The sequence below is a fragment of the Sus scrofa genome, chromosome 1 (genome assembly GCF_054392235.1).
Source record: "Sus scrofa isolate SSC_HxYL_T2T_F1_AM1 chromosome 1, Sscrofa_HxYL_maternal_Yorkshire_Landrace_v2.0, whole genome shotgun sequence".
Lineage (NCBI taxonomy): Eukaryota > Metazoa > Chordata > Mammalia > Artiodactyla > Suidae > Sus > Sus scrofa.
In genome coordinates, this window is record NC_139383.1 from 179,655,001 (window position 1) to 179,678,760 (window position 23,760).

Genomic DNA, 23,760 nt, shown 5'->3' on the forward strand with positions numbered 1-23,760 from the left:
GCTCAATAAATTGTAGCTCTAAGGCCTGTTAGGGATTTAGAGACTGGGCTGTGGAGACCTGGGACTGCAGAGGAAGACAAGGGAGCCAGAAATGAGGTCTGGTCCACGAGGGCGGGACTCTGGGTAGCACAACCCTAGGTGCAGCTAGGATCCCAGGAGGGGAAGAGAGAGGACCAGGGAAAGCTTCACAGAGGCAGTGATGACTGAGCTGCGCTTTGAAGAAGGATTTTAGCAGAGCCCAAGCGTGTGGCGGGCATTCCCCAAAAAGCAGATGAGGGTGGGGTGGGGGCCTGAGTCTTGGAGGTGTGGTGAGCCTGTCATGATCTGAAAGTTCTAAATGATCTGATGGGGCTGGAAGACAGGCTGTGTATGAGAGTGAATCCAGGTGAGACCGGGAAAGTCCACAGGCTCCTTTCCAAGGGGGGATTATCAAGCAGTCTTAAGGGGGATTGAAATAGAATTTCTTTGAGAAAGACAGTCCCCGGAAACATAGATAACCGACTCTTTTCCTTCTTAAGGCAAAATGATGTCTCCAGTGTAAAGTTGGTCTAAATTTCTTCTTAATGCCCTTGTGATTTTCAAAATATTTGACTCTGCAGCCCCCCACCCCCACCCCATCTCCATAAAGCTCATGAAGCTAGGGATTACTCCCTGGGAGCTTGGGCTTGCTCCTCTAGTTTTGCAATGGATGTATTAGTTTCCTGTTGATGCAGTTACACTGATCCCACATTTGGTGGCTTAAAACAGCACGAATTTATTCTTATGGTCTGGAAATCAGAAGTCTAGGATTTCCCATTGTGGCTCAGTGGGTTAAAGACCTGACATTGCCCCTGTGAGGACGTAAGTTTGATCCCTGGCTTTGCTCAGTGGGTTAAGGACTCAGTGTTGGCCATGAGCTGTGGTATAGGTCACAAATGCAGCTCAGATCCCGTGTTGCTGTGGCTGTGGTGTAGGCCAGCAGCTGCGGTTCTGATTCTACCCCCAGCCCGGGAACTTCTACATGCTGCAGATGCTGCAGTAAACAAGGAAAAAAGAAAAAGGAAAAAAAAGTCTAAAATCAAGGTTTGTCAGTAGGGCTACATTCCTTCTAGGGGCTTCAAGGGAGGATTTGTTTCCTTCTCTTTCCAGCTTCTGGAGCTTCCCTGCCTTCCTTGGTCCCAGGGCCTTTCCTTCCTTCACTCCAGCCTCTTCCTTCTGTCAGCTCATCTGCATCTCTAGCTTTTTGTGTGTATGTCTTTAACTCTTATCTGCCCATCTCCTCCTTATAAGGACCCTTGTGATTACATCACACCCACTCAGATGATCCAGGAAAGTCTTCTCCTCTCAAAACCCTTAACCATATCTGCAAAATCCCTTTGCCACATAAGGTAACACTCACAGGTTCTGGGGATTGGGGTGTTGGCATCTTGGGGTCTGGGGTAGCCTTATCCAGCCTACTGTAGCGTACTTGTGTTTGGGGTCTTAAGAATAACCTCGTAAGAGGACGGTTTCTATACTAGCAGGAGCACCAGCCACTTCGACACATCATGTCTGGCAGTTGTCTATGGGAAATGCAACCTTGAAGTTTCCTAGTAAAAAGAAGAAGAGGAAAAACCATGCATTCCCTACGCCACCCTCACGTGCCCTTCTCTGGACGTGCAGTGATAGTGAAGTTAAAGATAGTAGATGCCCCAGGCGGCTGGCATGGAATGAGGAACTTTGTACTCCTTCCTTCCAGGGTCCAGTCCCCAGCTCTCGCCAGCACTTTGATCTTGGGGAAGTCGCCTCGCTTCTTGGAGCCTTAGTTTATGTGTTTGTAAAATAAAGGGGTTTTATAAGTTCGTTAAGGTCTCTTGCCAAATACCAATGTGTGAGTGAGGCCCGATTTCTGTTTTGAATGCCCCCACTACCCTCCTGCCATCCAGAGTGGTGGGAAGCTGGTGGCTGGGAGACAGCACTCAAACCAGTTTTCCGACTGGCTCTAGAACGTGTTGGGTTTTTTTCCTCTCCAGATGTATCCACAGCTCGACCCTCTGTTCAGGCTGCCACCTCCTGACATGGGTTTTTCTTAAAACTGCCGCCCACACAGCTGATGTTCTGTTCTTGGTCTCCCCCTGGACCTCAACCCTTTTCTGTCTGAAGCAGTGACATTTCTTACCTCGGGGAAGCCCAGGGCCGGGAGTCATTAGGCCAGCGCACTTCCTGTCTCAGCGCCGTCAGTGCTAGCTGGGTGACCTTCGGGAATCACTTAATCTAATCTATACAATCTGAATGGTTATTTGTCCTCTGTCTACCCCGGAGATGTGCTGAGAGGGTCAGATGAGGTAAGAGCTGTAAAAGTGCTTCGAAAAGCATAAGATGCTGTTCAAAACCAACATGGCTTGATTATTTTATTATCGTGGGCCAGATCATCTTTGGGTTTTAGAGACTTGTGTCTTTTTCTGTAATTTCTTGTATGTGCATTTATGTGTATGTGTGTGCGTGTGTGTGTGTATGTAGTATATATATGTATATGCATGTGTGGCTGTAGTATGTGTGTGCATGTGTATGTGTGTGCTTTTGCTTGAAAGGTCCATTTTGTTTTGAAACAGGACAAACAGAATTGAGCCTAGATCACAGCTCTCCCACCCTTTCCCGCCTCCCCGGTGAACTGTCTCTGGCTGCGGGTAGAAATCACTTGTTTTTCCAGCTCCTCCTTTCCTGCCCACTTTCTTATAGGCCATTTGCATTTCATCATTAATAACTCTGGAGCAATGTGTTGTTTCTGCCCTGAGGGCCCCAGAAACCAAATGATCTGCTTCATGACATTGGGTAGGAAATTTTTGCTGTTAATTAAACTTTGGAAAGCCACATGCCATCTTCCTGACCTTCTGTCGCTACCTGCGGAGTCTTGTTACCTACAGGGAGGAAGAAACTACACGGCAAGAAGGGGTATCTTTGACCTTGTCTGTGTTTCTCCTTGGAAAACCTCCGTGACAATCCTGGGCAGTTCGCAGAGAAAGCAGGTACAACTGTTTGAAATGCATACTCCACATTTTTGGTCTTTTTTGGTTTTCCTCCTGCAAGGAAACTTTTGTTCCTTACCCTCTGTTGAAGCAGGATTTCCACTTAGTCCTTGAATTGTTTGACAAGAAGTTACCTGTTGATGCTAACCAGATAAGCAGTGTTTTAAGATGCTTTGCTCTCTAAATCTGAAACCTTAGCTCTCTATGGTGAGAGAGCTTGTAGCGGAGCCGGGCTCACTGGTATGCACACCTCTACCTGTACGTTAGGAAAGATTGGAGCCAGATTTTAAGCTTGAGTGACTCTGCTCTCAGACAAGGCTCCAAAGAGCCCTTGTTCTTTTCTTGTGGCATTTCATTAAGTGTCAGAAGTATTTCATTAGTTATCAGAACAAAGATCACATTTGCCATAAGAATGCTGCATTGAACGCCCTCCAAGTCATTCATAACTCCTGGTTCCAGAAGAGACAGATGATGGGCTCTGGAAAAGCCTGTATAATATGCCAGTCCCAGAAGGGGATCTCAACCTTGCATCTGGGATCCCCTAGGGCTTCTCCTTGGATGCACGCTTGGTGACAGCCCGAGATGTCTTTGAGTAAGAATGGGAGCAGGGACACAGCCTGTATGTATAGGTTATTGTCATTTCGTTTACTCACCCCACCCCCTGCACACATCGCTGGTTCAGTCATAGTGCACACAACCTTTTTATTGCGCTTGCTGTGTGCTACATCATTCACATGTATATTTGAGCCTTAAGCAGTCCCATTTTACAGTTAGGAACACTGAGCTGAGGTAGAAAAATCCCCAGCATCCTGCTCTGGGAAGGGGCAGAGTGGATCTGAATGCAGGGTTGCACCCCCACTTTTCCCACTCGAAGCTTATAATATGGAGCCAGGTAGTTTACCTGTATGTGAGAGCATAGGGTACAAAAGCTATGGCCCCACTGTTGGCTTTTGTGGTAAAGTACAAACAGCTCCTGAAGGACTTCTGGAGTTTTCCCTCTCTTATCCGTCCCTAGACACTTTCCTGGGCTTAGAATTGTTTTGGCTCATCTCTATTAATAGTAATAAGAGCTACCACAACAGATATTTACTGAGGGTTTACTGTGTATAACAGGCTGAATAATGGTCCCCCCACCAAAGGTACTAATTTCTAATCCCTGGAGCTAACTTATTTAGGAAAAAAGCCTTTGTAGTGGTGTGAAGGATGTTGAGATAATGCCTTCATCCTACATTATAGAAATGGGCCCTAAATGCTCATGAGTGTGCTTACAAGAGACAGACAAAGAGATGGGGAGTTCCCTGGTCTAGTGGTTAGGAATCAGTGCTTTCACTGCTGCAGCCCGGGTTCAATCCCTGATCTGGGAACTGAGATGGCACATCAGACTCCTGCATGCTGCAGCCAAAGGGGAAGAAAAGAAAAGAAAAAAAGAGACAGGCAGAGATTTGATATCCAGACGCACAGAGGAGAAGATGATAGGAAGACAGAATAGAGATTTGAAGGTAATAATGGGGCCACAAGCCAAGGAATGCCAGCAGGCACCGTAAATTGGAAAAGGCAGGGAACAGATTCTTCCCTGGAGCCTCTGTAGGGAGCACAACCCTGACAATAACCTGATTTCGGCCCCTTGATACTGATTTCAAACCTGTGGCCTCCAGAGCTATGAGAGAATAAGTTTCTGTTGTTTTAAGTCACCACTTTTGGGGTAGTTTGTACAGCAGCTACAGGAAACTAACACACATAGGGTGATGAAGGCTCTGAGCTAAACCTTTAAGGGCTCTTATGCATGAATTAATCTATTATCCATGTTTTTCGATAGAATAAGAGCTTTGCACTCAGATGACATGATGAGCCTTGGGGCCCACAGCTATCAGGTTGTAGATCAGGGATTTGAACCAGAGTTTGGCTCTAAGCCTCTGCTCTTAAGCACTGTGTTGTCCTCTCCTCCTGTCCCCTGACTCCTTTCTCAGCCTTATGCCCTCTGCATCAGGCCAAGGTCAAAACCAGGGCTTGTCCCAGAGCCCTCCTGTCCCTCTTTAAGGTTTGATCTCCAGGCATGCGTTATTTTCTTTATTCCCTCATGTGTCTTTTTCCTTATAGAAGCATTTTGTCCCCTGGGGTGTTGTGGATCCAGGAGCAGTTAGCTAACATTTCCCTTTTCCTCAGTGATTAGAGCTTCTGGGCTGGTGCTGAAAATGTTCTCTTTCTGGAAGCAGTAATTTCCCTTTCCCTGTTTTCCAGTAAATTCTTGTTTCAAACAGTCCCTCCCCGTAATCCTTCGTGCATGGCATTTGGTGTTTATAAGCTGTGCTCTGCTGCAGCTGTTTAAGCTCCTTATGAGCTTACCATTCATTCATTCATTCATTCAGCAACATTTGCTAATATCACAGTAACATCCCTTCGCGTAGACTTCTAGTTTGGGCAGGTTGTTTAGTATCTTTTAGATTCAGTTTCCTTATCTATAAAATAGGAGTAATGACCCACTTTACTGTTTGCAATGATGCTTAAATGGGATAACATGCATAACACATTTGGCTCACGTTCAATAAATTGCTGACCATTGAATCCTGAATTTATATAAGTACATGATTCTAAATATTTGGGAGAATAGAGTAAAATCTAGGACAAATCCCCCTTTCCTTCAGTTAACTGAGGGTGACAACCTTGTACCTAAATCACTTCCTCTTATGCAGGAAAGAAAGCATCATTTTTCACACATGACTGTGGTACTTGAAATATTTCATATTTATATTAAAGCAAAAATGAATATTGGCTAAGTGGGTACATAGCAAGTGGTATGGTCATACTGAAGAATGTATAAAAGTCTAGACTGAGGAGACATTCAGTGTATGAGAGAAATACCATTGCTTCCTCTGAGGGCCTTTCATGTAAAAGATGCTCAAGAAATGTAAGTGGGCTTATAATCGTTATTACTGTTGCATTAATGAATTCAGCAGTGCTTACACAAAAAGGGTTCTTCAGTTTGCTTCAACCTGCTGCGGGCCAGCCTCGGGGGCAGAGGACCCTGAGAGTCCCCCTGGGGAGAGGGGTTAGGAGCTCATGTTTGCTTAGCACCTGCCTGGCCAGGCACTCTGCCCCACAGGTAATCTCATCTGGTTTCCCCTAAGCCCTTGGGTCCTGCAGGGCTGCTCCGGTTCAGATCACAACACACACCAGCAACAGGTTTGATTCCCAAGGGGGCCCCTCTCAGTTGCACTGGAGGAATGAATGCATTTACTGTTCTTTCATGCAAAGCCAGCACTGGACCTCTCAGCCCACATTTGGCTGTCTGCCTCTGCAGTGACCCTTGCGTGTCAAGGTTGCAGGCTCTGTTTTTCTCACCCTGGGGACAGTGCAGCCGTCATGGTAACCACCATTTACAGAGCAATCCCAAGGACCAAGCCCTGCCCTAGGCCCTTTCCCTTCATTTAACCCTAACCACAGCCATTGATGAAGAAGGCACCTTTACCCCATTTTGCCACTGGAGATGGGAGATGTTGCCTAACTGATCATGCAGGTAATGAGTGACTGACATGGCCTGTTTGATTCCCAGGATCTTTCTACCATCCCCTGTTACCATCTCTGTCCCAGTGGACCTCTTAGCCTCCTCACCTTCCGGGATGCCCTGCCGAGCTTGAAATAGGGTAGGGCTGTCATCTTTGCTCTGAGCAGTCAAATATTAACTCAGCCTCAACTGGAAATGCCTCTTTGTCGGACCTCCATGATCTCATTTTTTTGCCTTTTGTGTGAATCCAAAAAAGATACCTCTTCCTCTGGCTCCATTCATCTTCCCACTGGGAAGTGGGAAGTGTAATCACTAGATTTCAACACCTAGGTGTCCTGGTGCAGTGAACAACCTGCTCAACTGTAAGTGGACCCCTGCAGCCACTGAACACTATGGCTTTCTGTTGATCTTAATCACCCCTCACTTGTCCTTGTTCCACCTCTCCAGGCCCACACCTAACAAGGCACCCAAAGATTCGTCCTAGAAACTGGGTACCACTCAGATGCACCGTGGCACCTGTGGGCACTGGGATGATTTGTTCTTAGGGATGCTTGGCTGGTTTTCAGACATCATCCTCTAGGCAAGGAGAAGCAGCCCGAAGGCGGTTATCTAGATCAGAGTCTTTAAGTCATCTCCCTGTATCCTTGCCCCAGGACTGAGTCTGTTCTGCAGTCTGTTTTATATTTGGGGGTGTGCGTCCGGGAACAGTATTATAGTCCTCACCTTCTGGGAGGTCAGCATTTGGGTCAGTGAATTTCAGGTCTTCTTGAGGCTTGGCTTCCCAGTGCAAAGAGGGCCTTTTAAACTCAGAGTCACTCCAGAACTACCTTTCTGCTTCTCTTGCTAGACTGCTTGCCTCTTGGCTCCTGCTAGTACCCCTGCGTCCATTTATGCCAACACTTCTTCCCTTCTCTCTTGTTAAAACAGATTTGTCACTTCCCCTGTGTCCCTCCTCCCTCCCCCTTGCCCCTCCCCCACATATAAGCCTCTGAGATCCTTGTTCCCCAAAGGCTCAGAGCAAACCTGTCAGCTGATTCTCATGCTGGTCTTTAGATCCAGACCTTAAGTACTTTCCAGGGAGCAGATCTGGTCAAACTGGCTAATGCATGTGACAGTGTGTACCGCCCAGTAGGCAGTCAGGAAGGCTTTTGTTTTCATCATCTTAATTTTTATTTCCCTAAGTAGCCAGAGTTTTGCCTCTTATCTTCTGTAGACACCAGAGAATTTATTGCCTGGAACAGCCCTGGCAGGACTTTCAGTCTTCTGAACTTCTAAAAAGACATATGCACTCAACCTAAACCATTTGCTCACAGCCTCTTTGAACTTAGCACATGCTATCCTTTCTCCCTTTGGCAGGTGATCACAATGGAATGGGGCGTGTTTTAGGAACACAGAGCTCTCTTGCCAGTTTCAGGCTGGCTGCTCCTTTCCATCCAGCTTGCCTTGGATCACATGGCCTCATGTTTCTGCCCTTGAGCTGTTGCTCCCTCCCATTCTTCCTCCTGAATTTGAGCATTAAGGTCTCTCTAGGTGGCCAAAGGCTACTGATTTTTAATTTCACCAGCCCTCTTTGCTTCCCACGCTGCCTTGACTTTTTGCTTATTGGAACTCAGAGCCTCCATGTCTCTACTAATTGATCCACAGAGATAACCTTTACTGACCCATTGGTAAGAAATACTGAGCAATTAAGCCATGGTCTTTCACAGGTGTTATTTCAACAAACATTCAGAGAATGCCTCTGGGGCAGACCCGCTGCTAGTCTTAGGGATTATCCACACAGGAACAAGAAGCTGACAAGCCTTGCCCCAAAGAACTAGAGGACTTGTGGAGGAGCCAGGCTTTTTACTTAACAACCTTATTGAGAAAAAGTGTTAACGCTGTGTCAGAGGGGTGTGTGGACTGCCCCTCCAGAGCACTAACCATGTGTGGGCGGTGTAGGGGAAGCCTGTGGGGCGCTGATGTTTATTTTGGGCCTGGAAGGCTGCCCCAGTTCAGAAGTCAGGAGGGTAGAATTCCAGGCAGGTCCTTGGAGGCACAAGAGCTCAGTATGTTTGGGAAATGGTGAGTGATCTATTATGCCTGGAAAGTGTAGGGTTGCCGGCAGGAGACGGGGAGAGGATGAAGACTGTAGCCGAATCTGGGGAGAGAGACGGAGACCAGAGGGTGAAGGACTTCACGAGGCATCACACAGAATGTGCCTTAGAGACATATAGGTTTGAACTTTATTTTCTAGGCAGAGATGAGGGTCTTTTGAGCTAGAGGGTGATGACCAAGGGCTTGGATTATGAAAACAAATCTGGTGGAGAGAGAAGTCAAAGGCCTGACCCTGACTTGGGGACCTCATGGGTGGGGATGCTGTAGACAACCTGGGAAAATGCACTGGGGTGTCAAAAATACTGCATTGGATGTCAGAGTGTCAGTGCCATTGCTTACCTAGGCTGTGTTCCCCAAGCACGTCCAGACTGCAAAGAAGCTGGGCATGAGGCTGGTGGTGGCCTTTCTTGATCTAAAGTTTTCTGGGAGTATTTGGCTTTTCAGTTATTGACAGTGACATTTCAGAAGAATATTTTGTTCCCTGTTTTCTGTCCCCTCCATCTTTGGGGCTTCCCACCTATTTATAGTGAGTATTTTATGTCCAGTTGACATGTCTGCATACTTACACATTAAGGTTGCTGACTTGGATTCTCCTTGGTTGCTCCTTGGATTCTCCTTGTGATTCTCTCCTGTGTAGAGCTGACAAAACCTTGGGGACAGTTCTGATCGGAGGCTTCAACATTTGCTTCTTACCATCCTCCCCACATCTGTAAACAGCTACATTTTTAAAAAATTCAGTGGAAAACAGTTTAGTGTTTTTCTTTTATCTTGTTTTTTTGGCCGCACCCCTGGCATGTGGAAGTTCCTGGGCCAGGGATTGGACCCGAGCCTGCAGGTGTGACCTGCACCACAGCTGTGCATCCTTAACCTACCGTGCCACACAGGAACTTCATAGTGTTTTTCTTTTTGATATCACTTTCTTATATTGAAAACCTGTGCAGAAGGCAAAAAAAAATTTTTATGGTACTACGAAAGGGTAAGAAATGACAAAGGAATCTGTTTCAACTCCACCCTGTAGAGTTGGCTCCCCAGAGGAAATCATTGCCTCAAGTTTCATTTCTATCATTTCAGAAATGTATCCAACACTAATATGTATTTTCATATATTATATACATTTTTTCCCTGTTTTCTTTTAAAACATAAACCAGAGCATGAATGTTGAGTGTCTTCAGTATCTTATTCTTTTTTATCTCACTGTACTTTGGAGACCATTCTGGATCAATATATACGCATCTGCCTCATTCTCTTAAACGGCTTCATTGAACTCCAGTATGTACTCTGACATTTACCCTAATTTCCCTAGCTCATTATTCTCCTGTTTGAGATGCTTAGGTTGAGTTTCATATTTACAGTCACAGCTCAGATATGCAAAACGCAATTTATTTTTATACAGCTGGGTTTGGTTCAGGAGTCTGTTTCTGCTGCTGCAGGAAATCTGCCAACTCAAGGAAACTCAGATGCTTAGATATTTCATATTAAGCATTATTAATTCGGAGTTTATACTCAGTTCAGTCAGGATTCTCCTCCCCCTTCCTGGAATTCTACCCTTTTCCCTGGGGGCGACCTGGGTCTCCAGATAGAGGCTTCTGTGCAGTCTTGGTGAAGGGAGCAGGATATAAGCCCTCCTTCCCTGGCTGCCTCCTACCCTTTGTAGTAACTGCTGCTGAAATCTCCACGTGTGCTCTTCTGGCCTCTAGTCAGCAAGGGCCACGTGTTTAGCGTCCTTTCAAGAACCGTAAAGACCCCTTTGGGATGACCCATTGGTGCTCAGATGGGCCCCTCCCCCACCTCCCTCCCATGTCCTCAGGTGCCATGTTGGACATGGGCTTCCCCGCAAAGCTTGAAGGTCCCTTCTGTTCTCAGGTTACTAAACAAATCTAGAGTTTCTATCACTTCCCACCCCAGGCAGAGTATTCTGGCCTGCCCTCTGGTTATTGCCTCTCAGTTGCTCCCTCATCTGCCCACCAGCCCAACTCTTAATTACCTTAGGTTTGGGAAGATAATTCCAAGGTCATGACCTCTTCTTCCTCTTCTGTAGTGTACACTATATATACCTCTGCTCTCTATGCCCCAGACTTCAGTTCTTGCCAGACAAAGCCCAGCTTTTCAAATTCTAAAGAAACCTCTTCTCCCATTGACCTTTAAGTCTTGTCTTCTCTGGTGCTGTGATCCTCAAGGTCATTCTAGAAACACTCTGGGGGGAGAGAAGGGATTGCTGAGAGGGAGACAGATACTAGCTAATTCCTCAAAACATTGTCCTATGAGGGTCACTTCAGGTGTCCTGCCAATTCAACAGGGCTGCACCGAGAACCCCTCAACTCCTGTCTCTTGTACTTCTGTAAACACTGGAAAAGATAATTCCCAGTTATGATCCCTGCTGCCTGGTAGCTTTTAAAATATCTATTGAATCCTCTTTAAAAAATGCATTTGGGGATAAATTAGGAATTTGGGATTAACAGATACATACTACTCTCTATAAAACAGATAATAAGAAGACCCTACTGTATAACACAGGGAACTATATTCAATAACTTGCAATAACCTACAGTGGAAAATAATATGAGAAAGAACACACACATACACACACACACATAACTGAATCATGTTGCTGTACACCAGAAACTAACACAACATTGTAAATCAGCTCTATTTTTATAAAAGACTGTGATTGGTCATACTAATGGATTTTGGAAAAAGCCTTTCACTTGATAGCAATTGCAGTCACATCTTCTTCCCTCCAAGCTTAGAGTGCCCAGTGGAAAATGTCTTGTTTTCTCAGTGAGAGGAGAGAAGGAGGAAGGAGGAAGAACGTGCACATCCTGGAGGCTGGTGTAGGCAACCCTCAGGTGCAGCCTCCCTGCATCTGTAACTGGGAGTTTGATTTTAGCTTCTTACTTCCTCAAGCCTGTCTTCAGTGATGAGACTGGCCAGGTACATTTGCCCTCAAACATGGACTTGGTAAGAGTTTAATTTTTGTATGTAAGAATAGCACAAAGTGCAGAGGTGGCACAAAGGATCCCTTTAAATGGTATGGAGATTATTCATTAGAGACTCAACAGAATCTTAGATTTTCTCAACAGCATCTAGTACAGGGGCTTCCACCCACCCCTCTTCTGTGAGCCACCTGCAGCAATCAGTAACCTTCCATCTCACAAGCCTCCTTCCCATCTTCCTATGTCAGGATTGACTTCTGTTTACCTAACAACTCAACTCAGGTAGCTAGCTGCAAGGAATGCACCTCCCTAAATGCTGTAATACCCGGAACCTCCGAGATGAAGCCATGAAAGGAGACTTTCCACTTGAGCCGGGGCAGCTGACCTCACTGCCCAGCCCCCGGGCTCCTGGGGGGTCCTCGCAGGCTGGTCCCGGGGGCTGATGCTCTGTTGGATGCTGTGGCCCGTGTGTGGTTCATGTTAGCACAGCTGAAACAGGCTGGACCTCTCACAGAGACCTGACTGAGCTCGAAGGGAAATAAACATGGAGAGTGTAAGAAATACAAACAGCTTGGCTTTCCAAGGGCAGGGTTCTGTGTCTGCCCCTTCCATTCTGAACTGGGAAATAAGACAAGAGGTCGGAAGCCATCCTCCTGCCGTAAGCTGCTGACAGACAGACTGGTCCGGGGGGCTCTCCGGCTCCGACACGCATGCACAGAGCACCTTGATCTCTTCATTCTTCCCTCCTTCTGAGAATGAAGCTGAGTCCCAGCTTCTGCTGGGTCCTCCTTTCCATTCCAAGTACCTATTTCTTCTCCAGGTGTTTGAGAACAGAAATGGTCTCACCCAGTAGATGAAACTTATTCCTATGAAGAGGGGTATTTCATATAATAGAAATTAAACACAGATAGTAATAGGAAGGAGGGATTTTTCTTTCTTTAGAAATCATGGTTTGAGCCATTTGTTAATTCGTTATTTCAGTTTTTCACCACTACCGAATGCCTACTCTATGCTGGCCATTGTACTGGGTTCTAGGGATATAGGCAAAGAAGACATATTCTCTGCTGGGGGAGCCTGCACTCTGGTAAACTAAGGCAGACTGAAGAAATGGGCATATTAAAAGGTTATTGTGCTGTGACAGTTACAGGGGGCCCAGTGGAAGGACAAAAGAGAAGGGTATTGATCCTATGGCCTGGAGGGTTGGAGTAGGGTTTGTACCAGGAGGTGCTTCATGGAGGAATGAATGCTTCAGCTAAGTCCCAAAGGACGAGTAGGTGGTCATTGTAGGAAATGGTGTTGAGGAAGGCAGCCTCGAGGAGAAATCAGCATGGCCAGAGCATGAAGAAATAAATTGGGTTCTGATGGGGAACTCCAAGAAATGCGCTGTGGGTGGTCCATGCAGTGCTGGCCTGTGGCAAGAGGTGCAACAGGATCTGTGCTGTGCAGGCTGGGTGGCTCAGCCGAGGAGTTTGACCTCAGTATATAGAGAGGTGAGGAGAAAGGAAGAACCAGCTGACTTGGGAGTGAAACAGAGTGAAACAGAGCAGTGTGGCCACAGACCAACAGCATCAGCAAATTCTCAGACCTCAGCCCAGATCTCCCGAATCAGCCTCTTTACAGGTGGGGTTCAATGGTCTGTTTAAATAAGCCTTCCAGATGATTCTGATGCTCGTTCAAGTTTAAGAACTACTAAAAAGGAAAATATAGGAAGAACTAGAACACTTTTGTGTTTTGGGGTAAAGAAGATGAGTTTGGGCTTGAATGTGTTGAGTCTGAGATGTCTGGGGAAGGTCTAGGTAGAGCGATGAAAGCCTAGTCCGAGGATGCACAGCCTCAGTGTCAGCTGGGAGCTTGTTAACAAATGCAGGACCAGAGTGTCCCCCTACCCCCGACCTCCTGAATCAGAAGCTATAGTTCAATGAGATCCCCGGGTGATTTGCATGCATGTCACAGGTGAGAAACAGGTGCTAGTCTAGAGGTTAGTTGGATCCATGGGATTGATGCCCAAAAGAGGGGTCTGGCAGGCAATAGACATGTGGGTGTTGTCAGTTTCAGGTGCTCAGTTGTAGAAGACACACTTCCAGAGTTCGTGTGTAGAGCCGGGAAGAGGGAGGCTTGATGTGGTATCTTTGTTTGAATCATCACAGACTGGTCAGGATTCACGTCGCCAAGCTGCACAACATCACACATAATGAGCTTCGGGATGGCAGCCAGCTTGTTGTAAGGAAAATGTTTTATGGTCTTATTATCCTTTCCAAAATGCTCTTTGCAGCCATTTTCTCAAGAAAAAACAATTTCCGCAGCCACCCGTCGTAGGTTGTTGGAAGGATTGGGACCAGAACTTGGTGTCAGAACCCTTACTGTCCTGTTCTTGTCGCTGTGGGGGAGGGAGGCTCCACATTTACTAAAGTTGTCAGGCTTGTGAATGTCAACAAGCCGAAAAAATATCACTTGATAAAAGTTTGTTAAAGGTTGTCAAAACAAGTGATGGAAAATGAATGATAAAAACTGCTTTCAGATTTAAAAAAAAGTGCTTTTGTTTATTGGTGACCTCCATTTGATCTTCACAATATCATTGTACATAGATAAGCCAGGAATTATTTGTGCTCTCATTTGAAAAAAAAGAATAACAGCTTTATTGAGATAATTAACATACCATAAATCACCATTTTGAGGGTATAATTTGGTGGTTTTTAGTGTATTCACAAGGTTGAGCAACCATCACCACTATCTAGTTACAGAATATTTTCATCACTCCAGAAAGAAATGTACCCTTTAGTAGTCACTGCCTATTCTCCCCTCCCCCAGCCCCTGGAAACTGCTAATCTGCTCTCTGTCTCTAGGGATTTGCTTGTTCTGAACATTTCACATAAATAGAACCATGCAATATGTGGCCTTTTGTTTCTGGCTCTTTTCGCTTACAATATTGTTGAGGTTCATCAGGGTTGGAGTATATATCAGCACTTAGCCTCTTTTACAGCTGGGTAATAATCCAGTGTATGGACATGCTGTTTTGTTTCTCCATTTATCAGTTGGTAGACATCTGGGTTGTTGCCATCTCTTGGCTATTGCGAATAAAGCCATTATGAATGTTCATGTACAAGTCTTTGCGTGGACCTATGTTTCCATTTCTCCAGGGTGTACGCCTAGGATTGGAATCGCTGGGTCACATGGTAATACGACATTTAACATTTTGGGGAACTTCCAGATAGTTTTCCAAAGTGACTGCACCATTTTACATTCCCACCAGGAATGTATGAGTGTTCCAGCTTTTCTGCATCCTCTCCAACACTTGTTATAGCCATTCTGGTGGGTGTAACTCTCATTTTGCAGGTACAAAAAAAAAATGTGGGTGCATTTTTTGCCAAAGTCCGTAGAGCTAGTAAATGGCCAAACTTTTATGTTAACTTTTTTTTTTTTAAAAAAAAAAACAAATACTTGTATGAAGCATGCTCTGTGCAAGATATTATCTAAGTCCTTTGCTCTTGAGTTGTTTACTCTTTTCAACAAACTGGAAGGAAGGCACTATTATCCTCTTTATTTAGAAATGCATGTAGGGCCAGATCTGGGCCTGGGGTGCAATGTTTAAGGAGGCATAACAACCCTGAGAGTGAGTGTCTCCTTAAATGTTGCATCCTAAGCACTTCCAAAGGCCAAGTGACTTGCCCAGAGTTTCATACTTAACAAGTGGCAGCACAGGGGTTCAAACCCAAGAAACCTTGTTTCTGAGCCCATGTCACTGGTCACTAAGCTATGCTAATACCCACATCCTCAACCTCCAAGTCAGGCTTTTTCCATTTCTTTCTCAAACTTTCTAAAATTAGCAGGAACTTAGACATATGGGAAACCCCAAGGAAAATCCCAGAGATGGGTTATGGGGAGACCAGGCTGAACTAACCAACCTAACAGCTCCCAAGCACCCACCACATGCACCCCTGGAAGGGTTAACTGGCCACAGATCTCCTCAGCCACATCTGTGCTGATTATGCCAAAGCTGAATACATCTGCCCGGTTCAGGTCGGCCCTCCTGCAAGTGGCCAGATGGACCCTCTCCTGGTGGGAAAGAGGCCATTGTGAACCATCAGGATGATTAGCTCAGACCGGCTATAAGGAAAACACACATTCTCCCGGACAAGTAGGGATGAGTCTGCCCTTTGTCCAAGGGTTCTGAGTCAAGTATTCAGAAATCATCTCTCTCATAGGAACATCCTAATTGGCAGCTCCTTCTCTGTAGTCTGTTTATCAGAATTAATTGGCCATTTGCTTCTGGCTCATCCTCTTTCCAGTGGTGTTGCTGTTTGGGTGGATTTTGAATGGTTCTTGGGTTTAGGCAGAGCCTCCTACAAGGCAGTGGGAAGGCAAAAATACACATTTGCATGTGTGTATGTTACCCCCTCAGGGGTGATGGACAGCCTCTGGAAAGACTTACACAAGTCATCCGCCAACCGTAGGTTCTCCCTCCGCCTCCTCTACTCCCCAAGAGCAAGGTCAAGTCAGTCTGGGTTCAGTCCTCTCACTGACTGAGCTGCAGCAGTGCAGCCTGGCCCAGACCAGCAGATTTTTATATATATCACAAACTCAAAGGTTTTTAAAACAGTTTTATAGCTGTCTTTCTCCATTAACATGCAGATTTTGTTGTTGCATTCTCACTCTTGTTTGGAATTTCAATTCTGTTCTATGACTTTTTCCCTCAAGGTTGTGGGACTAGCATCACCAGCACCATCTGGGAGCTTATTGGAAATACAGAACTCTAGGCCCCACCCCACACCTCCTGAATCAGAATCTGCCTCTCAGCAAGCTCTAGATGGTTCGTGCACGTATTCAAGTTTGAGAAGCATCACTCCACATGTGTTCATTTCTTTATTATCTTCAGCTAGGGTCTCCACCAGTACTTTGAAGCTAGAACTTTGGGGAGATTTTCAGATCTTAAAAAAAAAAAAGACACACAGAAATTCCTTCCTTTGCCTTTGCATGATGTCATTCATTTTACCTGGCCTGCCACAAGAAGAAAAAAGCAAATTACATCCAACATACATATATGTAAAACCATATTTAAGACTAACTTCTTAATTGCATTTCTTAAAGCAGCATTCTGGATTACCCATCATTAATAAAAGTCCCAAGTGTTGCCAAGATTAATTGAGAAACGCCTAAAGGCAAAATAAACACTAGCACTAGTTTAATTCAAAACCATATCAGCTAAGAATGAAGGTGCAATTAGTGATAAAGATGTTAATAATTAGTTGTGGTCTGTTAAATTTTATGTTCAGTGGTTATGTAGAGTGAAGAAAGAATTTCCTCATGAGGGCAAAAATTAATGTTTCACCTTGATTGCTATTTTAATGTACTTATTTTAATGGGGCCATCCTGTAGAAACCCTTAGGCACATTTCCAATTTTACATAAATGTAGAATTAATTATTATGGAAGCATATAATTTTAGAGCTGGAACGACCTTCGCGGTCATTTAATCCAGTTCAGTCATTTTACAAATAAGTAAGAGTTATATGACTTACTTAAACCCTTCCACAGAGTATTGGAACCCAACTTGATTCCCAACTCTCAGACCAGTGAGGATGAAACCTCAGATCTCCCCAGATAGAAGTGCTTCCTCTTGCCTCAGAATTCCAAACTCACTGTTCATTGTGTTGCTTTCAAGGTCCTTACCCCATCATGTGTAATGTTCTAGTTACTTTCCGTTGTACAGTCAGGGTCTTGGGAACCCTATCTGGTTCACTTTTATACTTCTTCACCATTCCTAGTTCTGTATTTTGCAAACAGTAGTTGCACAATAATTTTGCATGCAGTGGTGTGCTTGAGCGAGCTTTTTCTTGCTTGCTAGAGCCGATTGTGTCTTCACATTGGTAGCTCAAAACTGGCCATGGTGGGAGTATTTACCCCATGGAACTGGACAAATGCTACAGATCAGGGCTTTTTTTCTCCACACAGAAAGCCAGTTGTTAGACATTTACCAGCATATCATTGTTTATGCGATTTTCATAAGACTCCACAAGGCAACTGGTTTGACAAAATCTGAAGATCCATACCAACGTGAAGATGACCAGTTTGCCCATTGTTCACGTGGGGTGACTCAAGAGTGAGGAAGGAGCCAGTTGTTCAACCTCCTCCGGCTTCTACAGGGATTGAGTTTGACCTAGGGCAAGTTCAGCCTCAGGACTGCATTAGACATTGGTTGCTTAGTTCAATTCCACTTACCTGGAGAAGGTATTTGGGCATGAATGGTTGTGGAAACACCGTCTGAAATACCAGGCACAGCTGAGTGAGAACCGCCCCGCCTCCGCAAACTGTTATGAGAAAAAAAAAGTGAACAGGACGTTAGCATAACTGAAATTACAATTCTATCTTTAGTCTTCTCAAAAACCCTCCAGCGGCTCCCTACAACTTGTAAGAACACCCAAACTCCCTGACAAGTCTTGTCCTGGCCACAGCTTACCATTCTGGCCTCATTTTCTACCAAGCACATCACTTACTGTTGATTCCTGTCTTCATCCTACATCCCAGCCTCTGTAGAGTTTCTGTTCCAGCCTCCAGGATGTTCCCTTCTCCTGGGAATCCCTCCCTCTACTTTCCTGTTCCACCCCAGGCTCTCCCCCAGGCTTCTGTTCCTACACAGTCCCCTCTGCCATCCACCAAAGCTTCTGCATTAACATGAAAATTCCTATGACTTGTTCATCCCCTCTCTTGTGTATCTCTCTTTAGGAGCAGGATTCGAGGTCCCATTGGCCCTGGCAAGTATGGCTATGGTAAGGCCCCGTACATCTTACCACTGCAGACGGACTCTGCACACTCGCCGCAGAGGCTTCGGAGACAGAGACCCCCATCCCGGAATTCCAGGTCCCAGGGGGCATCTGGTTCTAGCCATAGCTACAACCCTGCAGCCCACCGGACCCCTCAACATGGACCTCTGTACCAGAGTGATGATGGCCCTCGTTCTGGACTGCAAGCCTCAGAGAGCTCCATCTACCAGCTGCCTTTGACCCACAACCAAGGCTTTCCTGCAGCCTCCAGTCTCTTCCACAGCCCAGAAACGAGCAGCAGCCCTGGCATGGGGGCCCACAGGGCAGCTCAGAGCTTCTCCCAGCCTGCCCGATCTACAGCCATCTCCTGCATTGGGGCCTATCGGCAGTACAAGCTATGCAACACGAATGTAAGTACACACTGCCTCAGACGGCCCTGGAAATAGCTGCTACTCTTATCTCTGTTGGTAGTAAATGTGGGGGAAGACAGCAAGGGTATTTTTTTGTTTTTAGGCCATGTAGATGCACCTTTTCATCTTCTCTCTCATTCCTCTTTATTTATTCTCTCTTATACTTTTCTTTTTATAAAGTTATTACTTTAGCAATGTATGCATAACTTCTTGAATCACTTATTGACAATAGCTATTGCTGTCTATCAACTCGCATATTCTCAGTGGCTTTATATCAAAATAGTTTTCTTTGCTCATGGGTCTGTGAGTCAAGTGCAGTTTGGCTAATTTAGGGCAACCAGTGGTGGTGCCAAGATGTGGGAATTTAGGGAGGTTTGACCAGCCTGCGTATCATCCAGTAAGTTTCCTGGAGGCTCCCTGCTTTTCTTAGTGTAAAGTCTTTGGGACATTGTATCATGACAGAGTCTGATAGTGAATAACTTGCAAAAGATCCCACAGCTAATGATTCCACAGCCAAGCAGATTATAAATGGCAACTACATAAGATGACCAAGTGTGTTCTTAAAAAATACCAGTTTAAAGACTTTATAGAAAAGAGAAAGGGAGTAAGAGAATGTTTAAGGGTTAAATTTCCAAGTTGCTATATTTTTCATTAATAATTTAATCTGCCTTAATATTCTGTTACTAGGTAACAGGACAGCTGTTATATATTAGCTTCAATTTCCTCATTAAAAATATATTTCCTGCCGTAGAGTCCATAGAAATGACTTAATTTGTGATTTTAATAATTCCTCTGAATGCCTGGATTGCCTTTCAGTTTATTTCTCCACTGACAGACTTCAGAAATTATTGATTTTTGTAAAGCAGTAATTTTTCTAAAGCTGTTACTAATCAGACAACCAGTAAGTCTTAAGGGATCATGGCTTGTCTTGTAACCCATCAGACTACCTGGAAAATAAAAGTCATATTATCTGCCTCATAGAATTGTTATGACCATCAAATAAGGTGATGTTGAGAAAGTGCCTTCTAAATTGAAAAAAACAAAAACAAAAAAAACTCACGTCCATGGTGAGACATGGCCCCTGTTCTTGAATATCCATTGAGATTCTTTTAAAATGAAATGAATTCATTTCTAATTTAGAACACATTCTCTCATTGACTAGTATGTATCTTAATTTCGAGGACCACGTCAACCATAGAGAAGAAGGAAAAGAGAGAAGTCATTTGGCATATATGTGGACCTGATATGTCCTTAGCATTTCTTTCACTTAACCTGCATTTTTAAAGCATGTGCTTTTGTCCAGACTCCTGCTGCCCACAGCAGGGCTCTCTGCCATGTAGAAGCTGTGGTAACCCCACTACCCAGGAGATTGAATGGCAAGGAATATTAAAAACTTCTTGTGAATTAATGAGGTCTGCAGCATTTTGGAAGTAGGTACAACAATGTCTCACACGTTTTCTTACACAAAGAAGTAATTGTCGACAAAGGAATGTACAGGTTTAATTCCTTTCTTTTCATTGTAGCATTTGGCGCCCATCACCCCAAATCACATCCTACTTCCCTTTTTTGAGAGACATCTTTCCTCCGAGGTCCCATTACTGCATATCTTCTTTTCAGAAGCCCATGGCTTCTTGTGACTTAGGCCATACCCGTGAACACTTTAAAATTCCCTGTGTTCATGGTCCCTAAACCACTCCTAGGTTTAATGATTTGATAGGAAGACTCAGAAGCTTCAGCATCCAGTGGTCTGCACAGTTATGGTGTAGTACAATGAAGGGATACAGGGGACCATCAGCAAGGAGAAAGGCATCTCATGCGTCCAAGTCCAGAGGAAAGCAGGCACAGTTCCTGTGGCGTCATGCCGACTGTATTTCATTCCCCAGCAATGAGTTGTTACACACATGAAGTGCTGTCTACCGGGGAAGCTCATGAGCGACTCCATGGCCAAGCTTTAAATTGGGGGGGAGGGGCCTAGTCATATAAGTTCCCTCTGCTTACTACATACTAACATCCCAGGCTCCTAAAAGGAAAGCAGGTGCTTAGCAGAACGTACATGGCTTGTCCATATAGTTGGGGCATGGTGAATCACTCCAATCTCTTTGGAGTGGTGAGGTGCAAACCCTTCCAAAATCCAGTTTCCCAGGATCAGCTTTGCAAGCAGGCCTTTCTAAGGAGGGCCATCTCAGTCCTGCTGTGTTCAGTCTTCTTTGCACATTCTCTACGTGGACCCATGTGGTCCCGCATCTTAACATCCATGACTTTATGTAGACATGTACATATTCTCCCCAATGCCCAACCGAAGAGGTGACACCAATCCTCCAATTATGTACATCGAAGGGCAATATAGGGAATGCAAGTTATCACTTAAGTCCTCTTCAAAGACTAAAACATAAAGCCTGCATTTAGAGTTCTCTCCCAGTTATTATCTGGGAAGAGAAAAAGAAGGGAAAGTAAGCCAGGGTGGGTTAGAAATATCTACTGATTTCAGAACTTCATCCCTTAAACTAACTGCCTAGTATATCCCACTCCAGTTCTTGATGGAATACCCCCTTTCTAAGACTACCCCCACAATAAAGGGCTCAGTTCTGAGATGTGAGGTCATACATATGACGAGGTGGGGGGGGGGGTGTCTGAATTAAATGAAGTGCTTTTGCAGGCTTCCATATCTCAGAACATTGTCTTATCACTGGTCACGATCCCTCTGTCAACACCATAATATGGTTCGTTGGCAGATGTGCTAAATGCCACTACTTGTAAGTTGTTGCACTTTGTGCTAGAGCACTTACGGGAGGGCAGAGATCTTTGGGAGCACAGGGCAGGAGGCCACAGGGTTGGCGAAGACTCCGCTGAGGGGGGACTAGTTGAGCTGGGCTTTCAGGGGTGGCCAAAAAAAGGGAAAAGAGCAGTTGAGGGCAAAGAAGCAGCTTAGTCAAAGACAAGAAGGCAGGAGTATGTCAGGATCTCAGGTGCTGCGATGCCTGCCAGGTGGTAGGTCCCCTCCTTCCGTTCCCTCGCTGCCTCCTATCCACTTTAAATAATCACAGTCTTAATGGGAAATTTATAACATCTTGGAATACAAAAGTATCACATGGTCTTGCTGACCTTTCATACATGGTAGATGGATGAGAAACTTTTTAAGCAGAGTGAAAAGTCAGAAAGCAGTTCTAATCATCTGGTTTAATTGGATGTTAGGTCTGCAAGGCAGTGTGGGATAGTGGGTTTAGGAGCTGGATGCAAATCCCAGCTCCAGCACCAGAGACCTGAGTTTCCTTGGGCAAGTTCCTTAGCTCTCTGAGGACCATCTGTAAAGTGGGGAGAATAATACCTACTCCATAGGGTTGATGTGAGGTGTAGACAAGGTCATGAGTAAAAGGAGCTTAGCACGTGCTGATACGTTGTTAGTAAATAAGCCATTTGAACCTGGATAGGTGAGCATGGCTTACATGCCTCTTTGAAGATAAGAATGGAGTTAAGGTGACTGCATATCTAAACAGCTCCCAATTCCTAAATAGCCCTGGAACTGAGGGTGAAATGGTCAGATTGCTCACAGTCCCCTTTTGTCCTTTGGGTTAGCACGGTTGAGAGTCCTTCTCTTGCCCAACAATAAAACAAGATTGCTCAGAGACCCAGCAATTCAGCTGTGGTGTAGTTACAATGTAATTACCTTTGGGTCATGTTTGAAGTGATGAAGAAAGTCAATCTACAGGTAATTTCATGCCAATGAAGTCTTTATACCTTCAAATGTGCATTTTTAATATTATGCCCTACCTTATGATGTCATCTGGATTTTTTTTTTTTTTTTGCCATTTAGGGCTGCATCCATGGCATATGGGAAGTTCCCAGACTAGGGGTCGACACAGCAACATGGGATCCAAGCAGCGTCTGCGAGTTACACCACAGCTCACACAGCAACACAGGATCCTTTACCCACTGAGTGAGGCCAGGAATTTATCCTGCATCCTCATGAATACCAGTCGGGTTCGTAACTACTGAGCCACAATAGGAACTCCTCATCTGGAAATTTTAAGCATACTAGTGTGTCTTTAGGATTGTTCAAGTCATATAAGATGTCCTTTGCCAATCACTAATGAATGCAGCACTCTTGATCTCTGAATGTAGACTTTAAAAATAAGGCAGGTTTTCTTTTTTCTTTCACCTTGCCGACAATGTGTATGAGGAAGTTAAGGTGACACACTCCAGTATAAATGAAGAATCTATGGTCTTTTAGAGCAGGCATCAATCTTAGATGTCTGTTAATGCAACACTCCAAGTCACTGGCTATTGTGGGTTCTTGCTTGGAGTCCATAAGCACAGCCCTGACATTGACTGAGCAAGGTCAGGGACACTGGAATTAGAGCAAGCTCTGACCCTAAGCAGCTCGGAGTCCAGTGGGAGAAAGGGGCTCATAAATAAGGAATAACAAGTGCAGAGCACAGGCGCCACTATCCACGCTGTGTAGGCACTTTGAAATCTTCAGATAGTGGAAATGCAGGCAGTCCAGTGGAGGGGAGAGTGTTCTAGGAAGAGGGAGCGACAGGGATCCGAGAGCCCCTTTGTGCTCCCATAAGGGCTGAGGCGCGGTGCAAGAATTGGCCCTTGGAGTACCTCTCAGTGGAATGAGATTTTTTGCAATGAGCAGTGGCTTCACCTGCAAAGTTTGTCTTCAGCAGTGAAGGGGCAACACTGGGAGGTGTCCATGGTTTATCCACAGCCCTGTGCTTTCTCAGCTGTGGCTAGAAATAAGTATTCAAGGAATCCAGTAAATAGAAGTTTCTTCTTCATAGAAGTTCGCCGAATGTCAAGTCTTGGGAGCAAAGGAACTAGAGTGACACAAGGGAAGGGGACAGCCCAACCTCAGCCCCTTCAGTGCCTGTAGGGAGGCAGTTAAAATACAGCTCTTTTCTTGTGGTTGTTTTGGAGGGTTGGTGTTGTTATTGAGTCCAGGACACTTCACGCCTTTGTCCTGAAGACCTAGGTGTCCCTCTCTTGTCTTCTTCTCTTAAGCACTGTGAATTCAGTGCTTCCTCCCTGGAGAGAAGACACGAAGGCTCCTTCTGCATCAGGAGGCTGGAGTGAGTCA

At 45.2% G+C, this 23,760-nt stretch overlaps 1 protein-coding gene and 1 long non-coding RNA gene across 5 annotated transcripts in view; one reads left to right on the forward strand and one right to left on the reverse strand.

The window, feature by feature from the left end:
- THSD4 (thrombospondin type 1 domain containing 4) overlaps window positions 1-23,760 on the forward strand; it is a 576,503-nt gene that overhangs the window by 91,886 nt on the left and 460,857 nt on the right. For all 4 annotated transcript variants that reach the window (XM_084979881.1, XM_021073928.2, XM_021073924.2 and 1 more), the window contains one exon: window positions 18,233-18,680. In XM_084979881.1, coding sequence (XP_084836007.1) covers window positions 18,233-18,680 — 448 coding nt within the window. The remainder of the gene's footprint in view (window positions 1-18,232; window positions 18,681-23,760) is intronic.
- LOC146406890 (uncharacterized) overlaps window positions 1-23,760 on the reverse strand; it is a 994,549-nt gene that overhangs the window by 38,234 nt on the left and 932,555 nt on the right. The window lies entirely within an intron of this gene.